Below are 23578 nucleotides of genomic sequence, written 5' to 3' on the forward strand. Positions count from 1 at the left end.
AAGGACATCAACAACCTCCAAGCACTCTGTTCCACACAGTTTGGCTTCGTCATGGGGAGGTCATGTTGGTTAAATTTGGTTGACTTTTTTGAGACAATCATCAAAGGCATGGATGAGGGGAAGACTGTGCCTACTGCCTACCTTGACCTGGCCAAAGCCTTCGACACTATTCCCCACTCGGGCATAATAGATGAGCTCTGTCAAGTAGGCATCAGTTCGTATGTTAACAGATGGGTAGCCAACTGGCTCACTGATAGAACCCACCTAGTCAAAATTGGGGAAGCCACCTCAAGCAGTAGGCCCGTATCGAGTGGCGTACCCCAGGGTTCGGTCTTGGGGTGTCTGTTATTTGGGATATACTTTTCTGAAGTACAGGCCAAAACCAGTGGGCTGTGGCTGACCAAGTTTGCAGATGATTGCAAGTTGGGAGCTGTCATCAATTCCCCCAGTGACGTGGACATCCTGCAAGAGGGTCTCACCCAAACAGATGACTGGTGCCAGAAACATGGGCTCAAGCTGAATACAAAAAAATGCATCATCATCCCCTTTGGGGGTAGAGATGTCCCCACAAATTATCACATTAACAACGTTCTAAGCACACAGTCAGTCGTGAGGGATTTGAGCACCTAGATTGATAGCAGCCTGACTTTTAACCACCATGTTGCTTCCATTGTACGGAAAGCTTTCTACATGACCCACCTCATAAGTAAGGGTATCTCATCCAGAGAAAAGGAGGTCATAACGTCTCTGCATTCTTCCCTTGTAAGGCCCATTATTGAATACAGTGCCCCATTCGACATGTACCTCACAAAGCACACAGAGCAGCTGGGGAGACCACAGGGGTTCCTCACCAGTAGAATCCAGGACCTCAAACATCTACCATACACAGGCTAAAAGCCCTATGCCTCTACTCTATTTCATACAGATTCCTCAGAGGTGACCTCTGTCTGGCATACAAGGCAATCTCGGACTCTGCCTTGATGGGGACTGCTGCATATCCGCAAGTCAAGCTCCACTGGAGTAACTTGCACACACGGCCTCAGCCTGGTCCGTGATAACAGTAGGACTTGCTGGCAGGACAGATTTGTGTCCCAGAGACTCACCTCATGTATGGAATAAACTCCCTCTCCACGTCAAGCAGAGTACCTCTTTACCCCTTTTTAAGCACAATCTGGATAACTGGATGGGAAATAGAAAATGCATCCCTGGGATTCCACCCATGTCCCTGCTGGACAGGGGCATTGGCTGCTGATTTGTCTATGCATGGGCTAAACTCTTGGCTAGGCTTATAAAGGCCTTAGGGCCAACAGCCTAGTAACTTCCTATGAAGTTCTAGAGCAGGCTTTGTGAGAACTGATGATGTTAAGTTGTCAATCTCGCCTTCATTCTTGCTGGATGGGTTCGGAGCCGACCTCGGCAACGACTCGGCCACTCTAAAAGCTCGAGAGTTAGTTCCACCGGCTCGAGGCTCCCCTTATATCCCACAATGCTAGGCGGTATTACCTCAGATCTCGTTTGCCGCTTCAGCTATCGAGACGTGTTGCTTCACCGGCTTCAGGTTAGTGTAGGAGCTAGTTAAAAAAGTTGAATTAAAACCCTTTAATTTAGTTTTTTCATACAGTTTCCCCTTACCTTAAAGGTCTTTTATCCCTTTAATCTAGTTTTTCCTTAATTTTTACCTTAAGAACTTATAGTTCTTCCCTTAGGCCTTCGGGCCCTCCCATTCCCTTGGAGTGTGTGTGTTTTCTGCAGGGATTTTTATACAGTAAATAACTAATTTCTTAGTTTAAAATTTCTTTTTAGTTTTATAAGTGTAATCGGTGTGCTTGTGTTGTGTGTGGTTACACTTGTTCCTTGCTATGTCCAAGGATTCGAAGGTCTCAGGCTTCAAGAAGTGTGATTCGTGCTGTCAGAAAATGTCTCTGACAGACTGTCACACTTCTTGTGTGTACTGCCTGGGACCTTTACACCTGCAGGACTCTTGTGCTGTATGCCATGGCTTCAGCCCTAGAGTCCTGCAGGAAAGAAAAAACAAGCTCATCTTAAGGGGCTTGCTTAAGCCTGAGGGTTCCCTTACTGTTAACTTCGGGCAAATCCTCTAAGGCTTCTAGGTCCTCGACTCCAGCTTCTGAGTCGAGGCCTAAGGCTTAGAAACCTCCTGCTACATCGGCTCCGGCTGGAGCCGATGAGTCTCAGACTGCAGCTTCTGTGGTTTCCTCGGCTCCGGCTGGAGCCGAGGCATTGGAAATTCCTGTGTTGGCTCCGATCAGACCATCGGAACCGACATCTAGAAAGAGGTCTAGGTCACCGTCCCTTGGCTCTGTTCATTCGGCTCCAGCATCTCCCTTGCTGTCTGAACGGAGCCATAGATCTTACTCCTCTAGGTCATCGAGGCTTTCGGATCATGACCTTCAGAGGGTAGTGAGTCGACTTCTTAAGTCCGAGGAACTGGCCCAAATGCTTCAGAGCCCGACTCATCAGTCGATGCTTGACCCTGTCCCTCAAAATGTTCCTCCTCCGACTCTTTTGAGCTCGGAGCCGGGACGTTTCGGAACCAAGACTGTGGTAGCGTCGGAGCCGATACAAATGTCTTCGGCTCCGTCGTCGGCTCCGATTTCTTCCTTGGAAGAATCTCGGCGCCGGACTTCCCTCGTCGGCTCCGAGGGGGTGAGTGGCATCGGACCCTTGTCCGACCCCGCTCTCCCTCTCGGTGCCTCGGCGCTGGTGAGTTCGGCTCCGACATCGGCCTCGGAGCCATCACTGTCGTTGCCGAGGGGGGTTCTCAGCTTTTCGGAGCGGGGACCTCTGGCTCTGCCTAATAGGGGTGCGTTCGAGGTCATGCGGAGTGTGTTGGAACCTGGTTCAACTCCACAGTCAGCTCCGTCTGCCCCTCCCTCTTCGGTACCTCAGGTTATGTCTACTCACTCCCTCATCCCAGACCGCAGAGAGCCAGCTCCTCAAGAATCCCCTGTGGGGATCTCATCCTCTTCCGAGGCCTCTCCTGAATTGGCAGGGGAGCCCCCTAGGAAGAGAAAGTGTAAGAGGAAACACATAGACTCACCTGAGTCTGTCATCTCTGACACAGATTTAGAGGATTCCGAGGGTTCCCCCCGTTCCCCTTCTGAAGATGTCTCCTTTGCAGACATTCTAGAAATCCTGAAACAGAGGGGAAATTGGCCAGCCCTTAACCCTTCGGAGGATGAATCTGTGTATCTTGAGGCGTTTGGCTCTCGCCCTTCCACCTCCTGGGTGTCCCCCCCCCCTTTGACCCGCTGATGCAGGTGGTAGCAAAAAAGGCTTGGACGGCTCCTGACTCTGTGGACCCCACCCCCAGGAGACCTTCAAAGTTTATCACAGCACCAGCAGATAAACAATTTCTGACCAAGGGAGTTTCTGTGGATGCTATGGTGGTAGCTGCTGCCACTAAGAAGGAACTAGCTGATCCTTCGGTGCCTGTCCATCCTCCTAACAAGGAATCTAGGTCTATGGACAGGTACGGGAAGCGGATGTTTTTGTCAGCGACCTTTGCTATGCGTTCGCTGAACTACCTATGCCATTTCACTCGTCTTCAAAGAGATTTGATCAAGGAAGCCAGTGACATGTTGAAGGATCCTACAGTTGCGGGTTTTCAGGACAAGATGAACACTCAACTGGCTACCCTAAATTCTATAGCTAACTCCTCCATGCGCCTCCTTTCATATGCGGCTGATGGAGCGAGCAGAGCCGCAGGGACAGGTGTGGCCTTACGCCGGCATGCCTGGATGCGGCTATGCAACTTTGCGGACCCCTTTAAAACGTCTTTCACTAATTCCCCGTTTGATGGATCATCTCTCTTTGGTCCTCAAGTGAAAGAAACCTTGACGAGGTGCGAAACGGATGGCAAAACTCTTTCTGCCGTCGGAGTCCGTTTTTCTACTCCTTCTAGGCCTTACCCCAAAGGCCAGAAAAAGTGGGAAAATGTGGTTCCGCAAACAATCTCAAGGGACTTTGCTTGACGCACAGAGTCGGTTCCCCGCCAGAGGCAGAGGGGGGAACAATAATGGTAGACGTCGCCCTAGAGGCAGGGGGGGTCTGCAGAACCAGGGCAATCGAGAAACCTTTTCCGATAAGCCCTTTCAGCATCCCTGAGGTGTTGCCCGACTGTCCACCTTCGGAGGCAGTCGGGGGAAGATTGTCACTGTACCCAGAAGCCTGGCAATCCCTAACTCAAGACAAGTGGGTACAGTCCATCATTTCCGAAGGCTATTCCATTCCGTTCTTTCGTACTCCAAATCAATCAAAAAAATCCCTTCCAGATGTTCCACCCGCTCAAAGGGATCAAGCAGCGTTGGAAATTTCAAAGTTGCTTGCAAAAAGAGCCATTCAGCCAGTGCCAGCAGACCAGCAAGGATCCGGAATCTACTCCAAATTCTTTTTGGTTCCAAAGAAAACAGGGGACTGGAGACCCATTTTGGATCTCAGTATCTTGAACAAGTCTGTCAAGAAAACAAGATTTCGGATGGTCACGCTACAATCCATCCTACCCCTTTTGGGAAAGGAAAACTGGATGTGCTCTATAGACCTCCAGGATGCGTTCTATCATATAAAAATGAACAGACGCTCCAGGAGATTTCTCCGCTTCCGGCTGGGAACCAGTCACTTTCAATTCAGAGCCCTGCCCTTTGGTCTCACCACTGCCCCCCGGGTGTTTACCAAATGCATGGCAGTGGTAGCTTCTCACCTGACACGTCAAGGATTCCAGGTGTTTCCATATTTGGACGACTGGCTCCTCACAGCTCCTACCAAGCATCTTCTGTTAATGGCCAGAGACTACACCTTTCGCATTTGTCAAAAGTTAGGCATCTCAATAAATTGCGAAAAGTCTGTTTTGTCGCCTTGTCGTGCTATTACCTTCAGAGGCACAAATCTAGACACAGTCAACATGTCTGCGAGACTAACAGACCAAAGAATAGCAGACATGCGCAAACTGGTCTCCCTTCTCTTCCACAGCAACAGAGTCAAAGTAAGATTAGTTCTGAAAGTACTGGGGATTATGGCGGCTGCTATCCCTCTACTTCTATTAGCCAGATTCCACATGAGAATCCTTCAATGGATGCTCTTCACACAATGGTCGTACCAGCAACTTCCGATGTCCCACACCATTATGATTACGCAAGCATGCAAGAATAGTCTTCTTTGGTGGATTTCTTCCCCTCAGCTCTTCCTGGGAAGACCCTTTGTTCCTCCCCCTCCGGTTGCTACTCTGACAACGGACGCCTCCCTGATCGGGTGGGGGGGGGCATTATCAGGGCAGAACGGTCCAGGGCATATGGCAACCAGACGAATGCCACTTGCATATAAATGTTCTAGAGATGAGAGCAGTGCTTTTAGCGTTGCAAGCCCTTCAAGACTCTCTTCCCTTGGGAACAATAGCAATCCAGACGGACAATATGTCTGTAGTGTGGTATATCAACAAGCAAGGCGGAACCAGGTCCTATCCCCTATGTCGAGAAGCACTCAGACTGTGGCAATGGGCGATTTCTTCTCAGCGGTTTCTGATAGCAACGCATATCCCCGGGAAGTCCAATCTAATCGCGGACAAATTGAGCAGAGCTATACTCATGCCTCACGAGTGGTCTCTTAAAGATTCTATTCTGGAGAAAATTTTTCTCAAGTGGGGTCAGCCTTGCTGCGACCTTTTTGCTACTCCACAAAACAGCAAGTGCAGAGATTATTTCACCCTATTCCCGTTACCAGGCCAGCCCAGCAGAGACGCTCTAGTCCAAGTTTGGCCCCGGGGACTTCTGTATGCATTTCCTCCCTTCCCACTAATCTCTCAAGTGATACAGAAAGCTATCGCTCAGAAGGCCTCTTTGATCCTCATTGCTCCTTACTGGCCTCGACAGGTTTGGTTCCCCTTTCTACATCAATTTCTGTTGGAGCAACCTTGGCATCTGGACCTAGTTCCAGATCTTTTGATCCATCAATCGGGTCAGTTACATCGCTCCCTCCCCTCTCTGAACCTCACTGCTTGGTTCCTCCAATTCCAACCTTAGCCAGGCTTCCTCAAATATCTCACTCTGTTCGAGATATTTTGATAGCTTCCCATAAATCTTCCACTCGGAAGATTTATCTCAGTAAGTGGAAACGTTTTGCCTATTGGGCTCAAGGAAGGGACATAGATCCTTTCACTGCTTACATCCAAATAGTCCTTGATTTTCTAGCTGAACTCTTCCATGCAGGTTCATCTCCTTCTACTCTTAAAGTTCAATTGGCAGCTATTTCTAACTTTCATGTGGGCATCTCAGATTCTGTCATGTCTCACAAGCTTTGCAAAGCTTTTTTGAAAGGAGTTTTTCTTCTCAGACCTCCTATAAGAAATCCTCCTCCTTCTTGGGACCTTAATTTAGTTCTCACATCTTTGATTTTTCCCCCGTTCGAACCTGCAGCTTCCTGTTCATTGAAATTGCTATCCTGGAAGACTCTTTCTGGTAGCCATTACTTCAGCTAGAAGGGTCTCAGAACTTCATGCACTCAGTAGTCGACCACCGTATCTATTGTTTCATAAGGACAGGGTATCCTTACGAACCAATCCATCCTTTTTACCTAAAGTAGCCTCTGCGTCTAACCTAAATCAAAGCATTGACCTCCTTGTGTTTTTTCCTAACTTTTCTAACCGGTCTGAACAAAAATTGCATTGGCTAGAAGTTCATAGTCAGTTAAGGTATTATTTGGATAGAACCAAACGGATCAGGAAAACTGACCAGTTGTTTGTCTCTTATGCAGAAGGCAGAAAGGGACTTTCAGTTTCGAAGGTATCACTCTCCAGATGGCTAACATCTCTGATTTCCTTTGCTTATGAAATTAGACACCAAAAGCTGCCTAACAAACCTAAGGCTCACTCCACCAGAGCTTTGGCTACTTCTATAGCCTTCCAAGACAGGCTGCCTATTGACACCATTTGTGCAGCGGCTACTTGGGCTACTCCTCACACTTTCATTTCTCATAAGTTGGATTTAGCTTCTAGACATAGAGCTAACTTTGGTTCCACTGTTCTCAAGAGTCTGTTCCGATAGGCCACCCAGGACAAGGTGCTAGGGACGCGGTCCCATCCAGCAAGAATGAAGGCGAGATTGACAACTTAACATATAGAAGTTATGTTCTTACCATAACGTTCCATGTTAGTTGTCTTCTGCTTCTTCTTAAGGCCCCACCTCCTTCCCCTAGCCTGGACAGACCTAGAGGAGTTTGATTGTGACCTCTCTTTCTACCACCTCTATTGTAGATAGGTATATGCTATTCTGTGCATATATTCCTTCTTCAAGTTTTCAGGTCACTTTCTTCCTTTCCTTTTATAGAGGTGTTTTTTTCCCTTTTCCAGTGGTTCTGGAGTTATTTTGGCTGGGCATAGCTTACAAACGAGATCTGAGGTAATACCGCCTAGCATTGTGGGATATAAGGGGAGCCTCGAGCCGGTGGAACCAACTCTCGAGCTTTTAGAGTGGCCGAGTCGGAGCCGAGGTCGGCTCCGAACCCATCCAGCAAGAAAGAAGGCGAGAAGAAGACAACTAACATGGAACGTTATGGTAAGAACATAACTTCTATTTCTTTGTGTTTCACTGTTGTAGTCATTACATTTGGGTTATCTGCTTGCAGGTAGCCCTCAGCCGGCCTGATTATCAAAGTCTTGGGTCCTGCATCGGTTGCTGTCACTTCTTCCATGACGTTAGGTAGTCAGGGGTATAAAGCATGCAGCTGACACTATTACGTCTGTCTTTCTTGCCATGCGAACTGCTTCTGCTTTGGGCACCACAAGTGCCGGTTGGCCGACTCCTGAAACTTTCGTTTTCGAGTTTCAGAACCGAAGTGTTCAAAAAAGCTAAGTACCCCATTGGGGATTCTTTTTCTTGCAATAAACCGATGTCAGTAAAAGTTAACAATTGTATTACTTCTGAAAAGCAAATACCTCATAAAGATTTTCTTTCGTACTGCATTCCTTGCTTAGGCCCAGACCACGACATCCTTCGCTGTCGGTTTTGTGCTTATTCAATCCTCGTACTATTCGTCTGTTCATTTTCGTATCAAACTATTTCGGTACTCTGTTTAATTATTCAGAAATGGCTTTGGTAAGCCACCTGACTACTGACATTGGAAAAAAAACGCAAAGATAAAAGACGGAGACAGACCGCATAGGTTCAAAACTGCTGACGCTTCCATTAAGCTAGTCGCAGTTCGCCGGTACTCAGTGAGGTGCTTTCGCAGCCCCTGATGCCTGCTACTTCAGATTCGCAGACCTCTACTGAGACCCGTCCAGTATGCTGCAAGATGCTTCAACTATGGAACTTGTGGATGTCTCTACCTTTGATGGGTCTGGAGCCGCTGTGCAGGCACCGGCTTCTGAGGGTGTATTCAGGCCTACTGACTTGCATATCAAACCAACGCCATCTTCTTCAAGGCCTAAAACTCGATCCACGCCTAGAAAACAGACGTCCAAACTGCATGGTCAGGCCCGTATGCCTAAAAAACAAGATTGGCTGAAGACCTTATTACTCTAATTAGGGGAAGCCAGCCTTCTCCCTCTAAGAGACCTAGAACTGATTTTCCTTCTGATCAGGATTCTGAAATTTGTTTCTTCTGATGACCAGGATTTGCCCTTATCTACCTATGAGGATTCCGATGCAGAGGACTCCATTCCCTCTGCTTCCCCTCCAGAAGATTTCTCTTTTGGTGAGACTGACTTTGCACACTCTTAGAGAGCTTTTCCACTGGAAAAGCCAGGATTACTCTGACTCCAAAAAGAGGCTTAGGCAATTCTTACTCCTACCTCAACACAGGCCTTTAGCTATCCCTCCTGTACTGGACATTGTAGATGATGCCTTTTTGGAATCTAGCCTGGCCCCTGACACTTTACCTCTAGCTCCCACGAAACCTGACTGGTATTACAGAGTACCTGACTCTTGAGTTCCTCTTTAAGAATCCTACTGGGGACCCAGAGACCATTTCACAGGGACCCAAAGACATTAAGGCTACTACTGCCAAAAACCCTACCCCCTCTGTAGATTCCACGGCCCTGAACAAATGGGGTAAGAAGGTATACACTTTTGCTACTTTGGCCATTAGAACCTTAAACTGCCAGTTACACAGCCACATATTATTGGATTACTTAAACAGAAATTGATGTTGATTCCTGATTTGTACTGAAAATAAAGAATTGCAGGATTTAATTTGTTCTGCTGAACAAGTTGGTAAACATATTTTGCAGTGTAGCTTTGACTCCTTAGAGGCATCTTGTAGAGCTGCTGTCACTGGGTCTCTTAGAAGGCATGCTTGGCTGATGGAGCAAACTGCCAGATCATGTTAAAGCTAAATTGCTGGATTCTCCCTTAAACCAAGACCGCCTGTTTGGCAACAAAGCAGAAGTAGTACTTAAGATGGAGGAAAAAGACAAATCCTGCAAGTACAGCCTCCCAGGTTTAGTAGGCATTGGCTTTCTAAGAACTGGTCCTTTCCTATCTTTTCCAGGCCTTCTCAGTCCAAACCCAGGAACAGCAGACCACCTATGCTGCAGTCTCACGGTACTCGCAGGCTTAAGCAGTGGGGGGCTTCCACTTCCAAAACTGGAAGTAAGACATCCCCCTATGGTAAACTGTCACAATGATTTAACCTTAAACCTTCCAAGCCCTGCTCACCTGACTACTCCTTTAGAGGGAAAGATCGCCCTGCATGCAACAAACTGGGAACTCATTACCCAAGACAAATGGGTTTTAAATATAGTTTCATAAGGATACAGATTCCACTTCCACACCTTTACCAACCCCCAATAGTTGGCCAGACCTACCCCCAATAGTTGGCCAGACCTACCCCCAAATCAGTAGGCAGAGGCTCAACAGCAGATTCTCTCGGGGCTATCCAACCTGTCCCAGCAGAAGAATGGGGACAAGGTTTTTACTCAAGACTTTTCCTGGTACCCAGAAAAGACAACTCCTGGAGTCCTGTCCTGGACCCGTCTATCCTAAACACCTTTTTGGTAATCCCAAAATTCAAAATGCTAACTCTTCATCATCTGCTTCCCATGTTAGGCAAAAACGCCTGGTTGGCAACAATGGACTTAAGAAGCCTACTTGCACATCCCAGTAAGGGAATCTTGCAGAAAATACCTATGCTTCCGAGTAGGCTACATGCACTATCAGTTCTCTGCACTGCCCTTTGTGAATACCCTGGGCACAGTAGATAAGCCAAAGTGCCTAGCTGTAGTCATTGCATTCTGCAGGCAAAGAAATATTCAAATATACCCATACCTGGACGATTGTCTAATTCAGGCAGAAAGCCAGGACATACTATTAAATCTGGCATTTGTAAAAAAAAAAAAAAAAAAAAAAAAAGCTGCTAACCTCACTGGGGTACACCATAAACAAAAAGAAATCTTACCTACTACCCTGCCAACAAATTGTATTCCTGGGAGCAAGCTTGAATAGAACTTCCCAGATGGGCCTACCTCATGCCAGAGAAACGAGTTTGACAGCCTACTTCAAACTACTGGCCACAAAGACCCAGCTATCTGCAAGGAAAATACTGCAAGCCCTGGGGTTTGCATCTTACTAATTCCATATGCAAGTCTGCATATGAGAAAACTACAATGGTATCTAAAAAGCCTATGGTGTCAACATTCTCAGGACCTGGAATCAATGATTCATATCATTCCTTGTATAAAGACAGAGTTCCTTTGGTGGGCAGAGGCCTGCTACCACAACAAGGGACTGCCATTCACCCACCCAAACCCTAACATATGCATCAGACTATGTATGGGGTGCTCACTTGGCGGGGCAGTGCATTCAGGGCAGATGGAACCAGAGTCAAACAAATGCACCTGCATATCAGTCAAAAAAAGTTAATGTACAGAATTCTCTGACAGCCTTCAAGGACCACATTCTTCCAGGACAATTATTGGTAAAGACAGACAACACCACAGTTATGTGGTACATAAACAAGCAAGGGGGAACCCACTCCTACCCTCTCTGCAGACTAGCCATGGCTGTGTGGAACACGGCCTTGAGCTACCAAGTGCACCAACAAGCTCAGTTCCTGCCAGGCAAGCTAAATTCACTGGCAGACCACCTAAGCAGAAATCTCAGGGACCCACACAAGTGGAAACTGAAACCAAAGATATTCAACATGTTGAGAAACAAATGGGGGAGCCCAGAAATAGACGTGTTTGCCTCCCCTCAGAACTACCAATTGGACAAGGACTCCCCACAAACAAGCTTGGAAGGTGCGTGCCCTGTCCTTCACCTGGGAAAACCTCTCAGTTTATGCCTTTCCCCTTTGCCTGTCCTCTCAAAACTTTTACTAAAGATCAAACAGGACAAACCAAGGACAATACTCATTGCACCAGACTGGCCACGCCAACACTGGTACCCCCTCCTGCACATTATGTCGCTGCTGGAACGATGGCATCTGCCTCGGACCCCTTCCCTGCTGTCCCAGCAGGAGGGCCAGATTCTGCACCCCCAGCTTCAAACCCTTAACCTTGCAGCCTGGCTAATTTACCTGAGCTCTCCAATACCATCCCTCAGTAAGCAAGTGCTGGATGTCATTCTGGAGGCAAGGAGGCCTAGTACTAGAAATTCCTATGCTGAAAAGTGGAAAAGGTAGTGTTCCGGATGCCAAACTCGGGGGATGGGCACATCTGTGCCCAGCTTACTGCATTTTCTTCAATACTTAACAGAGATGCTTCACAAGGGCCTTTCTTTCTCTTCTGTTAAACTTCATGCCTCAGTCATTTCAGCATATTACAATACTGACCCTCCCCTCTTCTCTCACCCCCTGCTGAAACAATTCCACAGAGGGGCCAAAAATTTAAGACCACCCAGGAGAGCCCCTACTCCAGCCTGGGACCTTAACTTTGTATTGGAAAAACTCATTCTACCTCCTTTTGAGCCAGCAGCAACTGCAGAGTTGAAATTCATTTCTTGGAAAACAGCCTTCCTTCTAGCCATCACTTCAGCAAGAAGAGTTTCTGAATTACAGGCCCTCATGGCAGTGGAGCCCTTCATCATCTTCCATGTGGACAGGGTGTCCCTCCGGGCCAATTCTTCCTTTATGCCCAAGGTGGTATCCAGTGTGGCCCTCAATCAGTCCATTCATTTGCCAACCTTCTTCCACAGAACAAAGGAGAACGAATACTGCACTCTTTTTGGACGTGCACAGACAACTTAGATTTTATTTGGACAGGACTAAGCCTCTCTGAAAAACTGAACAGTTGCTAGTTGACTTTGCAGCAGGGGTAGAGGAGAAGGCCATTTCTAAGTGGATAGGCCATTGCATTAATTTCTGCTATAAGCACCATGGCAAACCTTACCCCACAGGGGATAAGATCACATTCCACCAGGGCTGCATGTACTTCAACAGCCTGTCTCAGAGTTGTTCCCACCAGGGACATCCAAAAAGCTGCTACCTGGAGTTTTATTTATACCTTGACCAAGCATTACCACTTGCCTTTTTTTTTCTTCTAAATCCAGACCTGGTTTTGCCACTGCAGTCTTGCAGGGCCTAATAGCTGCTCCTAATGCTCTATAGTTGCCTCCTCCCTTCCTTGGCTTTGGGAATCTACCCAAATGTAATGACTGCAACAGTGAAACACGAAGAACATAGTACAGTTGTGTACACTTACCAAAAATGTAGATGTTCGAGTGTATTCACTGTTGCAGTCCTGGTTACCCTCCCACCAGCCCTCTGACTTCTATTGGGCTGTACCTCTCTTCTTGTTTACTGTATTTAAGCTTTCTGGTGTATTTGCTTTTTGTTCGAGGTGTATGTATATGTAATTGCTTCCCATTATGGGGGCACCTGACATCTGAGGCAAGAAAAACTGATGTAATGGTGTCTGCTGCATGCTTTATACCCCCTAACTACCTGACGTCATGGAAGAAGAGACGGCAGCTGACGCAGGGAACCAAGACTTCGATAATCAGGCCGGCTGAGAGCTACCTGCAAGCAGATAACCCAAATGTAATGACTGCAACAGTGAGTAACACTCTGACATCTACATTTATGGTAAATGTACACAACTGTACTTTCTCTGAGGAGTCCTGGACCTTTATTCTTCCCTCCTCCTTGGGTAGAGTACGCATTGGAAATTTACTCATATGCCATTGATGCAGTATTAATGATGAGCATATTACCTGTAGCAGTAGATTTTTGAATCTCACAATGCCATGTGGGCTGCACTCACCCCACCATCTCCTTTATTTTATATTTTGTTTGATTGTATCCAAGCTTATGTTTGGCTTTGGTTATTTGTGTTGGTGTTTTATGGCTGTGAATTGGTTGGCTTCAGGCAATTCTTGGTTCCGATTCTCCTTTTTTCTTACTACTTGGAACTAAAAGTGTGAACAACTGACTTCTGGTGACAGGGGTTAAGCTTCCACTGAATAGAGGAGCTTAGCCAATTCCCTTTCACAGGGAGTCATTGAAGGGAATTCTGAGCTCTGGAAACCTGCCTGTATGAGACTGTGTAGGCACAGAACCCATATGCCACAGAGGCAGTGTGAAATTTGATCATCTGCTGTTACAGGTATTTAGGACTTGCACAGCTGCACTCTTTTTTTTTTTTTTTTTTTTTTAATATACGTTTTGCTGAGGGCACCAAAACAAACAATTGAGGATGCTTTTACAATATTTGTACGATTAACGTGAGACATTGACAATAAGAAAATGTGAATTAATATACATTTTTTGATCTAAAAGAAGTCTATAACTCTAATTGTCATTATGATGTATAATTCACCACCTTTACTCCCAAAAAAAAACTAACAGTTTTAGGAGGAAGTGAGAGGGGCATAGAGAGATTTTGCATCAAAATCCAGGACTGTTGAGAGATATGGCAGCCCTACTCCAAGTACTTAATGTTGGATCTGTGATAAAGTTGTGGCTTTAGTAACCGTCCCTCTTTCCATTCCCGTTTTGTGCTGCAGTTTTTTGTTTGGCTTAGAACCGAAGAGGCAGCAGATGAGCAGTATGCTCATGAGTATGAGATTGGTGGAAGGAGGCATTAGCCAACTATCCTGCAGTAATGAAAGTAGTAGTTAGTGCTTTCAGTTATTGTAGCTTCAGCTGTACTTGGCTCCAGTGCTGTGGTTAAGTACTCCTTTCATCTGCTGAATGTACTTTGCATCTACAATGAAGGTGCTGGAAAGTTCATACTTTAGTTGTCTCTCTCTTACTTTAATATCAGGGTGTGTATATTTTGGCTGCCACTTAGTTGTAGTGGCCACTGCCAAACAGGAGAGAGTAGATGTGTAAAATTATATGGTAGAGTGCTGGTTATACTGAACTTTAGTTTGCTCTCTGGCCTCTCTTTTTTGTGATATTTTCCTGGGTTTGTATCACTTAATCAAAATATATATTCGTTGACGATGTATTCATCGAACTCTAAACACCGAAGTTCATTTCAACGAATCTTGGACTTTTTCCCAGGGCTGGAAAACACTTGCCCACTAGCACTTTGAAACACACGCACAAAATCAAATCTACCCAAGTGGGCGGCTTCACCCCCCCCCCCCCCCCAACTATATATACCAGTTCTGCGATTGCACTGCAGTGGGGAAAAGAGTAAAGTTGTGGTGATGGCCAAGTGCTTCCTAACCCTAGGAAACAGTCAGAGGTTCATTGAAATTAATTTAGATGTGTAGAGTTTGAATATGTATTCAACTAATACGTATTACGATTAAATGATATAGACCCATTTTCCTAGTGGGATGTTTGGGATGTGTGTTTGTATGAGTGCGTATGTGTATTTATCGTATACTTTTATGTAAAACATTAACTTTTTTTTTTTTAATCCTTACAGATGAAAACCAAGAAAACTGAATTGTTGGACTGTAACTTATACTGGATACCCTAAGTAGGTCAGTATGAGTCTCCTACAAGTCAGTAGTAGTGACAGTGAGACTGGTAGTTTTAAGAATGGGACTTGTGCTGCCATGGCAAGTGCTTGTTATGCTGCATCAAAAGAGGATAGTGTAAGTGGCACTGGCTACCAAGGAGGATCGTTCTGCCACAGCTCCTCACTGGAAGAAACTCAAGGCTATGATGTTGAATTCGACCCACCTCTAGAAAGCAAGTATGAATGTCCAATCTGCTTGATGGCCCTGCGGGAAGCTGTTCAAACCCCCTGTGGACATCGGTTTTGTAAAGGATGCATACTCAAATCAATCCGGTAAGAGTTTTCTTCCCGCTTTTAAGACGTGCACACACATTTTGCTTTTTAAATGGTCTAAATGTGTATTCTGAATATTTAATGTTTTCTTAAAATAAATCTCCGCGGAGTCCCCTCCCTACATTTGAAGTGGGGGTAGGGAGTATACTTTTAGTTGTATTTTCTTATTTTGTAAATAATATCTCCGTTATGCTCCCTTGCCTTTCTGTATGTTTGTGTCTGTTAGTGTTTTTTTGTAAACTGGGAAGTAGATGATCTTTGCCATAACAGACCCGTTTCAATTACAGCTCAGGGCTACATATTATTTATATGCAAGTTTTGTAACGCAATATATGCATTTCACACAGAATTTTACAGAAGTAGAAATTTAATGTTGATTTTAAAATTCAAGTGTCAAATGATAGAAGAAATTAAAATCAAGATGTACGCTAGCATAACAGTATTTGGGTCAGTGATGCATTAGTTTATCAGCACAAGCATTTAAGTCTGCAGTGGTACTACTTGTTTGGCCCTGCATTCAATTTTTTTGTTTTTTTTATTTTTGATTTAGTCTTACACTATGAAACTGCAAAATAAATGAATTAAACTGTACAATGTAGTAATTGATCTTAAACATTATAGGTTCATAGGATATTACTAGGCTAACGGTTTAAGGGTCCTTAAAAGCCTAGGTAGTGTAACCTGAGTTTACCCAATGTATGGCCCCCTAGGGGCAAGAGGATGGCATGGGTTTGTGCCTGTGCATTTGAGTGTCTTACAGCTTGCCCCTGTCCATAAGGGACATAGGCACTACCCCAGGTGTGAATTTGTGATTTCCCCATCCATTAATCCAAGTTGCATTTGAAGAGGGCCAAGGAAGGGCTCTACTTAGTGCGAATAGGAAGCCTATTCCAAAGAAGGGGCAATCTCTGAGACGCACCTCTCTCTCTCTTCAGCATGTTTTGTTTGGTCTGCTAACTAAGTTTAGATCCCTAGATTCAGTGACCCTCGTACTGTTTGACTTGCAGATGTGTAGCAGCTCCAGCAGAGCTAGATTTGTGAGTGCCTTGTAGGTTAGGCATAAGTCACCCCTTAGTCTGTAGGAGACAGGGTAAAGGGATAAGAGCTTTTAGTCTATTTGCATAGTTCATGTTATTTACACCCTCTGTTAAATTTGTGAGGAACCTCTCAGGACGCTCCAGCTGCTGTAAGTGCCTAGTCAAGTACATGCCAAATAGCGCACTGTACTCTATTATTGGTCTAATGAGGGCTGTGTACAGTGGGGCTATAATTTCCTTGGATCTGGATGCCATACATTTACTTATAAGTTGTGCCACATAAAAGGATTTCCTCACCGCTGTAGATGAATGGCGGTCAACGTTCAGGCTACTACCTAGCTGCGTACCTAGATCTCTCACCTCCGAGTCCAATGAGTATGCTATTGATGATGATATTTGCAGAGGTGTTTGACTTCCCAAAGGGTATACTGATGCACTTTTTTTTTTTGCATTTATTTTTAGGCCATAGCTCTGGCACCAGTCTTTTGTCTGATCTAGGCCCTCCTGAAGGACATGTACATTAGTGGGTGATTCAGTGATTGCCCCCAGCTTGCAGTCATCGGCAAACTGTCATCCAGAGGCCTTACACAGTAGTATTGACTTCCAAGAAGTATATTTCGAACAGGAGTGGTCCCAGTACAAAGCCCTGTGGCACACCACTAGTAACTGGCTTCTTGCTGGATTCCCCACTTTAACCACATCTGTCCTGTCCATAAGCCAATTGGCTATCCATCTGGTGACATAGGGATTTATGCTCAGTTTTGTGGATTTTGTTTATAATAACTGAATGGGGACTTGTGTCAGAAGCCTTGACCAGGCTGAGGTAGGCAATATGTACTGATCTGATGTTAATTTTCATTCTGTCCTCAACTGATTGTATCCTGTGATCTGACTTGGCCATTATGAAAGCTCATGTGAACCAAACGGCTCTTGAGCCTCTAATAGTGCACCAACCCTGTTACCCCAAATCCCGTTTGACACGTTTTGCGAAAGATGTGGTTGCTAGTAGCTGTTGAGCCTTATCACTTATTTTTTCAGATAAGTTGAATTTTTTCATCATATTTCTTCCATTATTGTTCCCTTACCCTTGTAAAGTTATATATAGCCTATTTTTTTATAGTTGATTTGAATTTCCTTCTGTTTTTTTCTTGCCTGATAGAATAACGTACGATGCCATTGTTGGTAGTCTGTCCTATTCCTACTTGTTATGGTAACTTTACATCTGAAGTAGGATATTCATTTGTCTGCAACCTGTGGGTTATGGATCCGATATCGGATCCGAACCGGCATGGTTTTCCAGCTATGGATCCAAGCTCTCAGCTCCTCCCCTCACCCATAATGCCCTGCTCTACCCTCATGACCTCAGATCTCGTTTGCCGCGCTGGTGACTGGATTTGGGTACATAGCTCTCAGCTAAGTGAACTCTATTTCTTGTTAAAATCAGAGAATTTTTTGGTTTTTTGAGTGAATTTGTGTGAAAGTTTAGGTTTCCCTTTCTTATAAGTGTATTTTGAGTTTATTTTGAGTTAAAGTAAGTAATTTTATTCCCTCCCTCGCTGTTGCGTAGAGTGTGTGTGTAGGCCTGTGTGTCTTTTTGTTTTAAGTTACTTTTGTAACTTTTAGTGTGTTATAGATTATGGCTGACCAGCCTAAATCTATATTTTAATGCTCGAGTGTGGCCATAAGCTCTCACCGGCTGATGGCCACACTCGGTGTGTTAGTGTCTCGGGGTTGAACACCTCACATCTGGTTGTTCCATTTGTGCAGGGTTCAACCCCAGGGCACTGAGGAGCGGAGGTCCAAGCTGGTCTTGGCGGGTCTTTTACCGCCAGACTCGGCTCCGCCTCCGCTCCTTCGGGACTACTGTGGCTGCAGTTGTTCCCCTGTGGCACCCCTCCTGCTCCTGGGACTCAAACTCCCGCTACTGGAGAGGAGAGGGATGCTGCTAAAGGACGGAGGGAGAAGCACCACAAGCGCGGGCCGAGACCTCTGTTTCGGCCCGCCAGCCAAGCGGCTTCTCCCGGCTCCGTCGGTTCGGTCTCCTCCTTCTCGGCTCCGGTCCCCTGTGTGCTTTTCACTGGGTCCTGAGGAGGAGGAGACCCGATCTCCGTCGAGGCTATCGAGGAGGCACTCCAGGCCTACCTCGGTAGCCTCTTCGAGATCTACCCATAGCCTTTCTGATGCTGATCTGGACCGGATGATGAGAAGGTTCATCCAGGCCCAGATGCAGATGGGAGTGCTCTTGCCTCCCCCCCCTCCGGGGGGGAGCTCAACACCCTTTTTTAAGCCTATTGCTCCTTCTCCGACCCGCTATCCGGGTTCGGAGCAGCTGGAGCCGAGCAGCTTCGGAGCCGGGGGAAGGTCGGAGCCGATAGTACTTGGTACTTCGGACCCGACCCTGCCCTCGAGTGCGTCGGACCCGATCTCTCGGAGCCTGGATCCGAGCTTCGGATCCGGGGGGATCAGTGCTCCTTCGGCGCCGTCTGTGTCGGAGCGCACTGTCCTTTCGGATCCGAGTGCTTCGGCGCCGGCTCCGATCCACTCTTCGGATCCGAGGGGAGCCGATTGTCGGATCCTTTGGTCGAGGTCGGCTCCCTTCGGCCTTTGATGTAGTGGAGAGGGCTCTGTTGAGGGTCTCCGGACCCCGGCACTTGCCGGCTCCGTCCGCTCCCTCTGCACTGGGCCAGGCTTCCACCATCCGGCCCCTGGGACAGCCCGTTTCTGTGCCCCAAGTTGCTCCTATGGAGCAAATTGCTGCTTGCGAGGACTCCTCTGACAGCCCCCAGAGGAGGCCCTCAAGCATACGTCAAAAGGAGGCACATTGACTCCCGAGTCTCTCACAGAAGACACGGACTTGGAGGAAGGGAAGGCTCCCCACGGTCACCCCGAGGATGTCTCCTTTGGAGACATCATGGAAATGCTCCGTATAAGGGGTGGCCTGCCCCCAAGTCTTCCTCGGACGAGGCCGTGTTCTTGGAGGCATTTGAAGCGGGCCTGTCTACCTCTTGGGTGTCCCCCCCTGCCGACCCCCTGGTGGACCTTATTACCACCAGGGCGTGGAAGGAACTGGACACCGTGGAGCCAATTCCCAAAAGACCGGATAGGATCCTTAGTCCGCCATCCGACCGGACCCATTGGAGTAAGGGGCCTCCTGTAGATGCCATGTTGATGGCGGCGGCCACAAAGAGGGAACTAGCTCAGGAGAGTCCCTCAGTCCACCCACCGAGCAAGGAGTCTCGGATGATGGACCGCTTGGGGAAGCGGATGTTCAGTTCAGCGACCTTCTCGGTAAGGGTGCTGAACTATTTGGCACATGTTATTCGGATGCAGCGAGATCTTAAGGAATACGCTGCATCCCCCCCTGAGTCCATTTCGGAGGAGGACAGAGTTCTGCACTCCACCCGTATGGCCACTCTTAGGTCAGTTACGAATACTTCTATGCGGCTACTCTCCCATGCAACGGAGGGCGCCGCTAGAGCTGCGGGGACAGGACTGGTCACTAGACGTCAGGCCTGGCTCCGCCACTGCGATTTTTCTGAGCCCTTCAAGGCGTCGTTTGCGAACGCCCCCTTTGATGGTTCTGCTCTGTTTGGCAAGACCGGTCGCCAGGCGTTGACCCAGAGCGAGAAGGACGGAAGACGCTGTCTGCCGTCGGAATCCGCTTCTCTGCACCCCAGAGGCCCTATTCTAGGAACCAAAAGGGTCAGAAGAAGATGTGGTTCGAAGTCGCAGCAGTCCCAGCCTGCTCCGGACAACCAGTCCTTCCGTGGCAGAGGAGGACAGGGAGGACGCCGCCCTAGAGGCAGAGGGGCTCCCAGAAACTTCGGGTCCAGGGAACCTTTCTCTGAACGGCCCGCAGCAACCCTGAGGGTTGCCCGACTGCTCTACTCTGGAGGCAGTCGGGGTTCGGGCACCTAGCGGCATGGGAGTCCATAACATCGGACCGCTGGGTTCTCCAAATCATATCCAGGGGATATCGCATTCCTTTCCTTCACCTTCCAAAATTGAAGTCCCTCCCAGACGTCCCACCCGGTCAACGGGAGGCCGCTTTGGCAGAAATTGGCCATCTGCTAAAGAAAAGAGCCATCCAGCCCGTTCCCCAGACCAGATCGGATCAGGGTTCTACTCCAGATTCTTTTAGTGCCAAAAGACGGGGAACTAAGACCAATCCTAGACCTCTCTCTCTTGAATCTGGCAGTCCCCAAAGAAAAATTCGAATGGTCACTCTGCAATCTATTCTCCCCTTCTGGGAGAAAATCACTGGATGTGCTCGATAGATCTCAAGGACGCGTACTACCACATCCTGATGGACAGGCGCTCCAGGAGGTTTCTCCGCTTCGGCTGGGAGCCAGTCACTACCAGTTCGGGTCCTTCCCTTTGGTCTCACCACAGCCCCAGGGTGTTCACCAAAGTACTAGCAGTGGTAGCGGCCCACCTGAGGCTTCAGGGGTGCAGGTCTTTCCCTACCTGGACGACTGGCTTCTTACCGCCCCAACAAGGCATCTACTTCTCTTGGCCGAGACTCCTTTCTCCATCTTGCTCCATTTCTGGGCATCACAATAAATACAAAGAAGTCCAACCTGGCCCACACAGCTCGTAGATTTCATAGGGGCCAGACTAGACACAAGGAGTTTACGAGCCTTCCTCACTGCGGACAGAGTTCTAAATCTGCAGCTCCAGGTGCGGGCCATTCTCCATTCAAGTTCTGTTCCAGCGGAGTTGGTCCTGAGGGCTCTAGGGTCCATGGCTTCGGCTATAGCACTTCTTCCTCTTGCCAGGCTCAATATGCGCATTCTACAGTGGACGCTCTTAGTACAGTGGTCATACCTTGCTCTCCCCATGCATCATCCCATAGCGATCAGCAAGGCTTGCAAACGGTCCCTCTTGTGGTGGCTCCACTCCCCGGATCTCCACAAAGGTCGCCCATTTTGTGCTCCTCCCCCTCTCACCACGGTGACCACGGACGCCTCCCGCCTCGGGTGGGGGCACTTTGGGCGGACAGTCCAAGGCACGTGGAACGATTCAGAGACCTTACTGCATATCAATGTTCTAGAGATGAGAGCAGTGCTCTTAGCGTTGCTAGCACTTCAGGACTTTCTTCCCTTGGGAACAATTGCGATTCAATCGGACAACATGTCTGTTGTCTGGTACATCAACAAGCAAGGGGGAACAAGGTCTTACCCTCTTTGTCGAGAGGCCATGAGAGTTTGGGAATGGGCAATCTCCACCAATCGCTTTCTCATAGCAACGCACATTCCGGTCGGTCCAACATCCTAGCGGACAAGCTCAGTCGCACCATTCTGACCCCTTACGAGTGGTCTCTCAATTGTCAAGTAGCGGAACGCATATTCACCGGTGGGGAACCCTTCATGCGATCTTTTGCTTCTCCCTCAAACACCAAGTGCGACAGTTTTTTCGCTCTAATACCTCCTCCCGGAGGTACCCCAAGAGACGCTCTGGTGCATGCTTGGCCACCCGGTCTTCTGTATGCCTATCCACCCTTGCCTCTGATGCTGCAAGTTCTTCAGAAAGCCTCTCGGGTGGGTTGCAGAATGATTCTCATTGCTCCATTCTGGCCTCGACAGATCTGGTTCCCCTTCCTAAGGTCTCACTCGGTGAATCCTCCTTGGATTCTAGATCCCATCCGGATCTGATATCCCATCCATCCTGCATTCCTCCTCCGAACCTGGACAACCTGAAGCTGACCGCTTGGCTGCTCCAGTTCCACTCTTGATAAGGACTCCGGTATTTCTTCACCTGTAAAGGCTATTTTGGTGGCGGCTCATAAACCATCCACTAGAAAGGTTTACGAAGCAAATGGAAAGCGTTTCTCTGTGTGGGCGGAGCGGCAAGGCCTGAATCCCTTCACGGTTCCTCTCCTGTAGTGCTTGACTTTCTAACCTCTCTCTTTAACGATGGTGCCAGCAGTTCCACAGTCAAAGTTCAACTGGCGGCAATTTCTCACTATCACATTGGCCAACATTCTAATCCTCTTATGTCAGCCAAATTGTGTAAGACCTTTCTTAAAGGTACTTTTCTTCTCAGCGCCCCTATAAAAGAAGCAGTTCCTCCTTGTGACCCTTCTTTCGTGCTACAGGCCTTGACCGCTCCTCCTTCGAGCCCAGCTACGGTGGATCTCAAATTCTTGTCCTACAAGACAGCCTTTTGGTAGCCATTACATCAGCCAAGAGAGTTTCTGAACTTCAAGCTTTATCAGCTAAACCTCCTTACTTGGTATTTCATCCGGACCGTGTCTCCCTCAGGACCAACCCGTCCTTCCTTCCTAAAATCGCTTCTGAAGCAAACATCAATCAATCCATTAACCTCCCTGTTTTCTTCCCTAAATATGAAAACAAAGGGGAATATAAGCTACATTCACTAGATGTTCACAGGCAACTTAGATTTTATCTCAACAGGACAGCTGGTCATAGGCAATCCGACCAGCTGTTTATTTCCTTTGCAAAATTCAATTTGGGCAAGCCAATCTCTAAAGTTTCTCTGTCCCGCTGGATTTCACAGTGCATTTTATTGGCTTATCAAGCGTCAGGAAGGCCCGCACCGGGGGTTGTTCATGCCCATTCAACCCGGTCAGTATCTACCTCGGCAGCCTTCAAGGCTAGGATTCCTCTAGATGATATTTGTGCAGCAGCCACGTGGGCTTCATCTCATACATTTATTTCCCACTATAAGTTGGATCTTGCATCTAGGGGTAGAGCATCCTTTGGCTCCGTGGTGCTCCGGAATATCCTTCCATGATGGCCGCCCAAGATTCAGGTAGCTGGGGACTCTGTCCCACAGGTTGCAGACAAATGAATATCCTACTTCAGATTTAGAAGTTATGTACTCACCATAACGTTCCATCTGAGTAGGTGTATTCATTAGTCTGCAACCATCCCGCCCTCCTATCCCCCTGGCCTTTCAGTTTCCTGCATATTCTTTGTTACCCTTTTTAGGGTATTGTTGCTTTGGCAAACTCGATCTGAGGTCATGAGGGTAGAGCAGGGCATTATGGGTGAGGGGAGGAGCTGAGAGCTTGGATCCATAGCTGGAAAACCATGCCGGTTCGGATCCGATATCGGATCCATAACCCACAGGTTGCAGACAAATGAATACACCTACTCAGATGGAACGTTATGGTGAGTACATAACTTCTAATTACCATTGTTGGTAATCGCTATTCCTTTTCATTTCTTTTTCATTCTCTTTCTGCTAAGGAAAAAAAAAAAACTTTTCTATATGAAGTTCCCTTCTTCCATTTCTCTTTGCCATTACCATGGCGGAAAGTGGGCCGTCCGGTTTCAAAAAGTGTTCTAAATATGGACAGAAAATGCCCATGTCGGACACT

General features: G+C 47.4%; 1 protein-coding gene across 4 annotated transcripts in view; it reads left to right on the forward strand.

Moving 5' to 3' along the window:
* The window catches only part of TRAF6 (TNF receptor associated factor 6), a 482448-nt gene that overhangs the window by 128494 nt on the left and 330376 nt on the right, over positions 1–23578 (forward strand). For all 4 annotated transcript variants that reach the window (XM_044082829.1, XM_044082830.1, XM_044082831.1 and 1 more), the window contains one exon: positions 14828–15196. In XM_044082829.1, coding sequence (XP_043938764.1) covers positions 14892–15196 — 305 coding nt within the window. In that variant the 5' untranslated portion in view covers positions 14828–14891. The remainder of the gene's footprint in view (positions 1–14827; positions 15197–23578) is intronic.

Source organism: Protopterus annectens, chromosome 9.part0 (assembly GCF_019279795.1).
Source record: "Protopterus annectens isolate FY-2018-M chromosome 9.part0, PAN1.0, whole genome shotgun sequence".
Taxonomy (NCBI): domain Eukaryota; kingdom Metazoa; phylum Chordata; order Ceratodontiformes; family Protopteridae; genus Protopterus; species Protopterus annectens.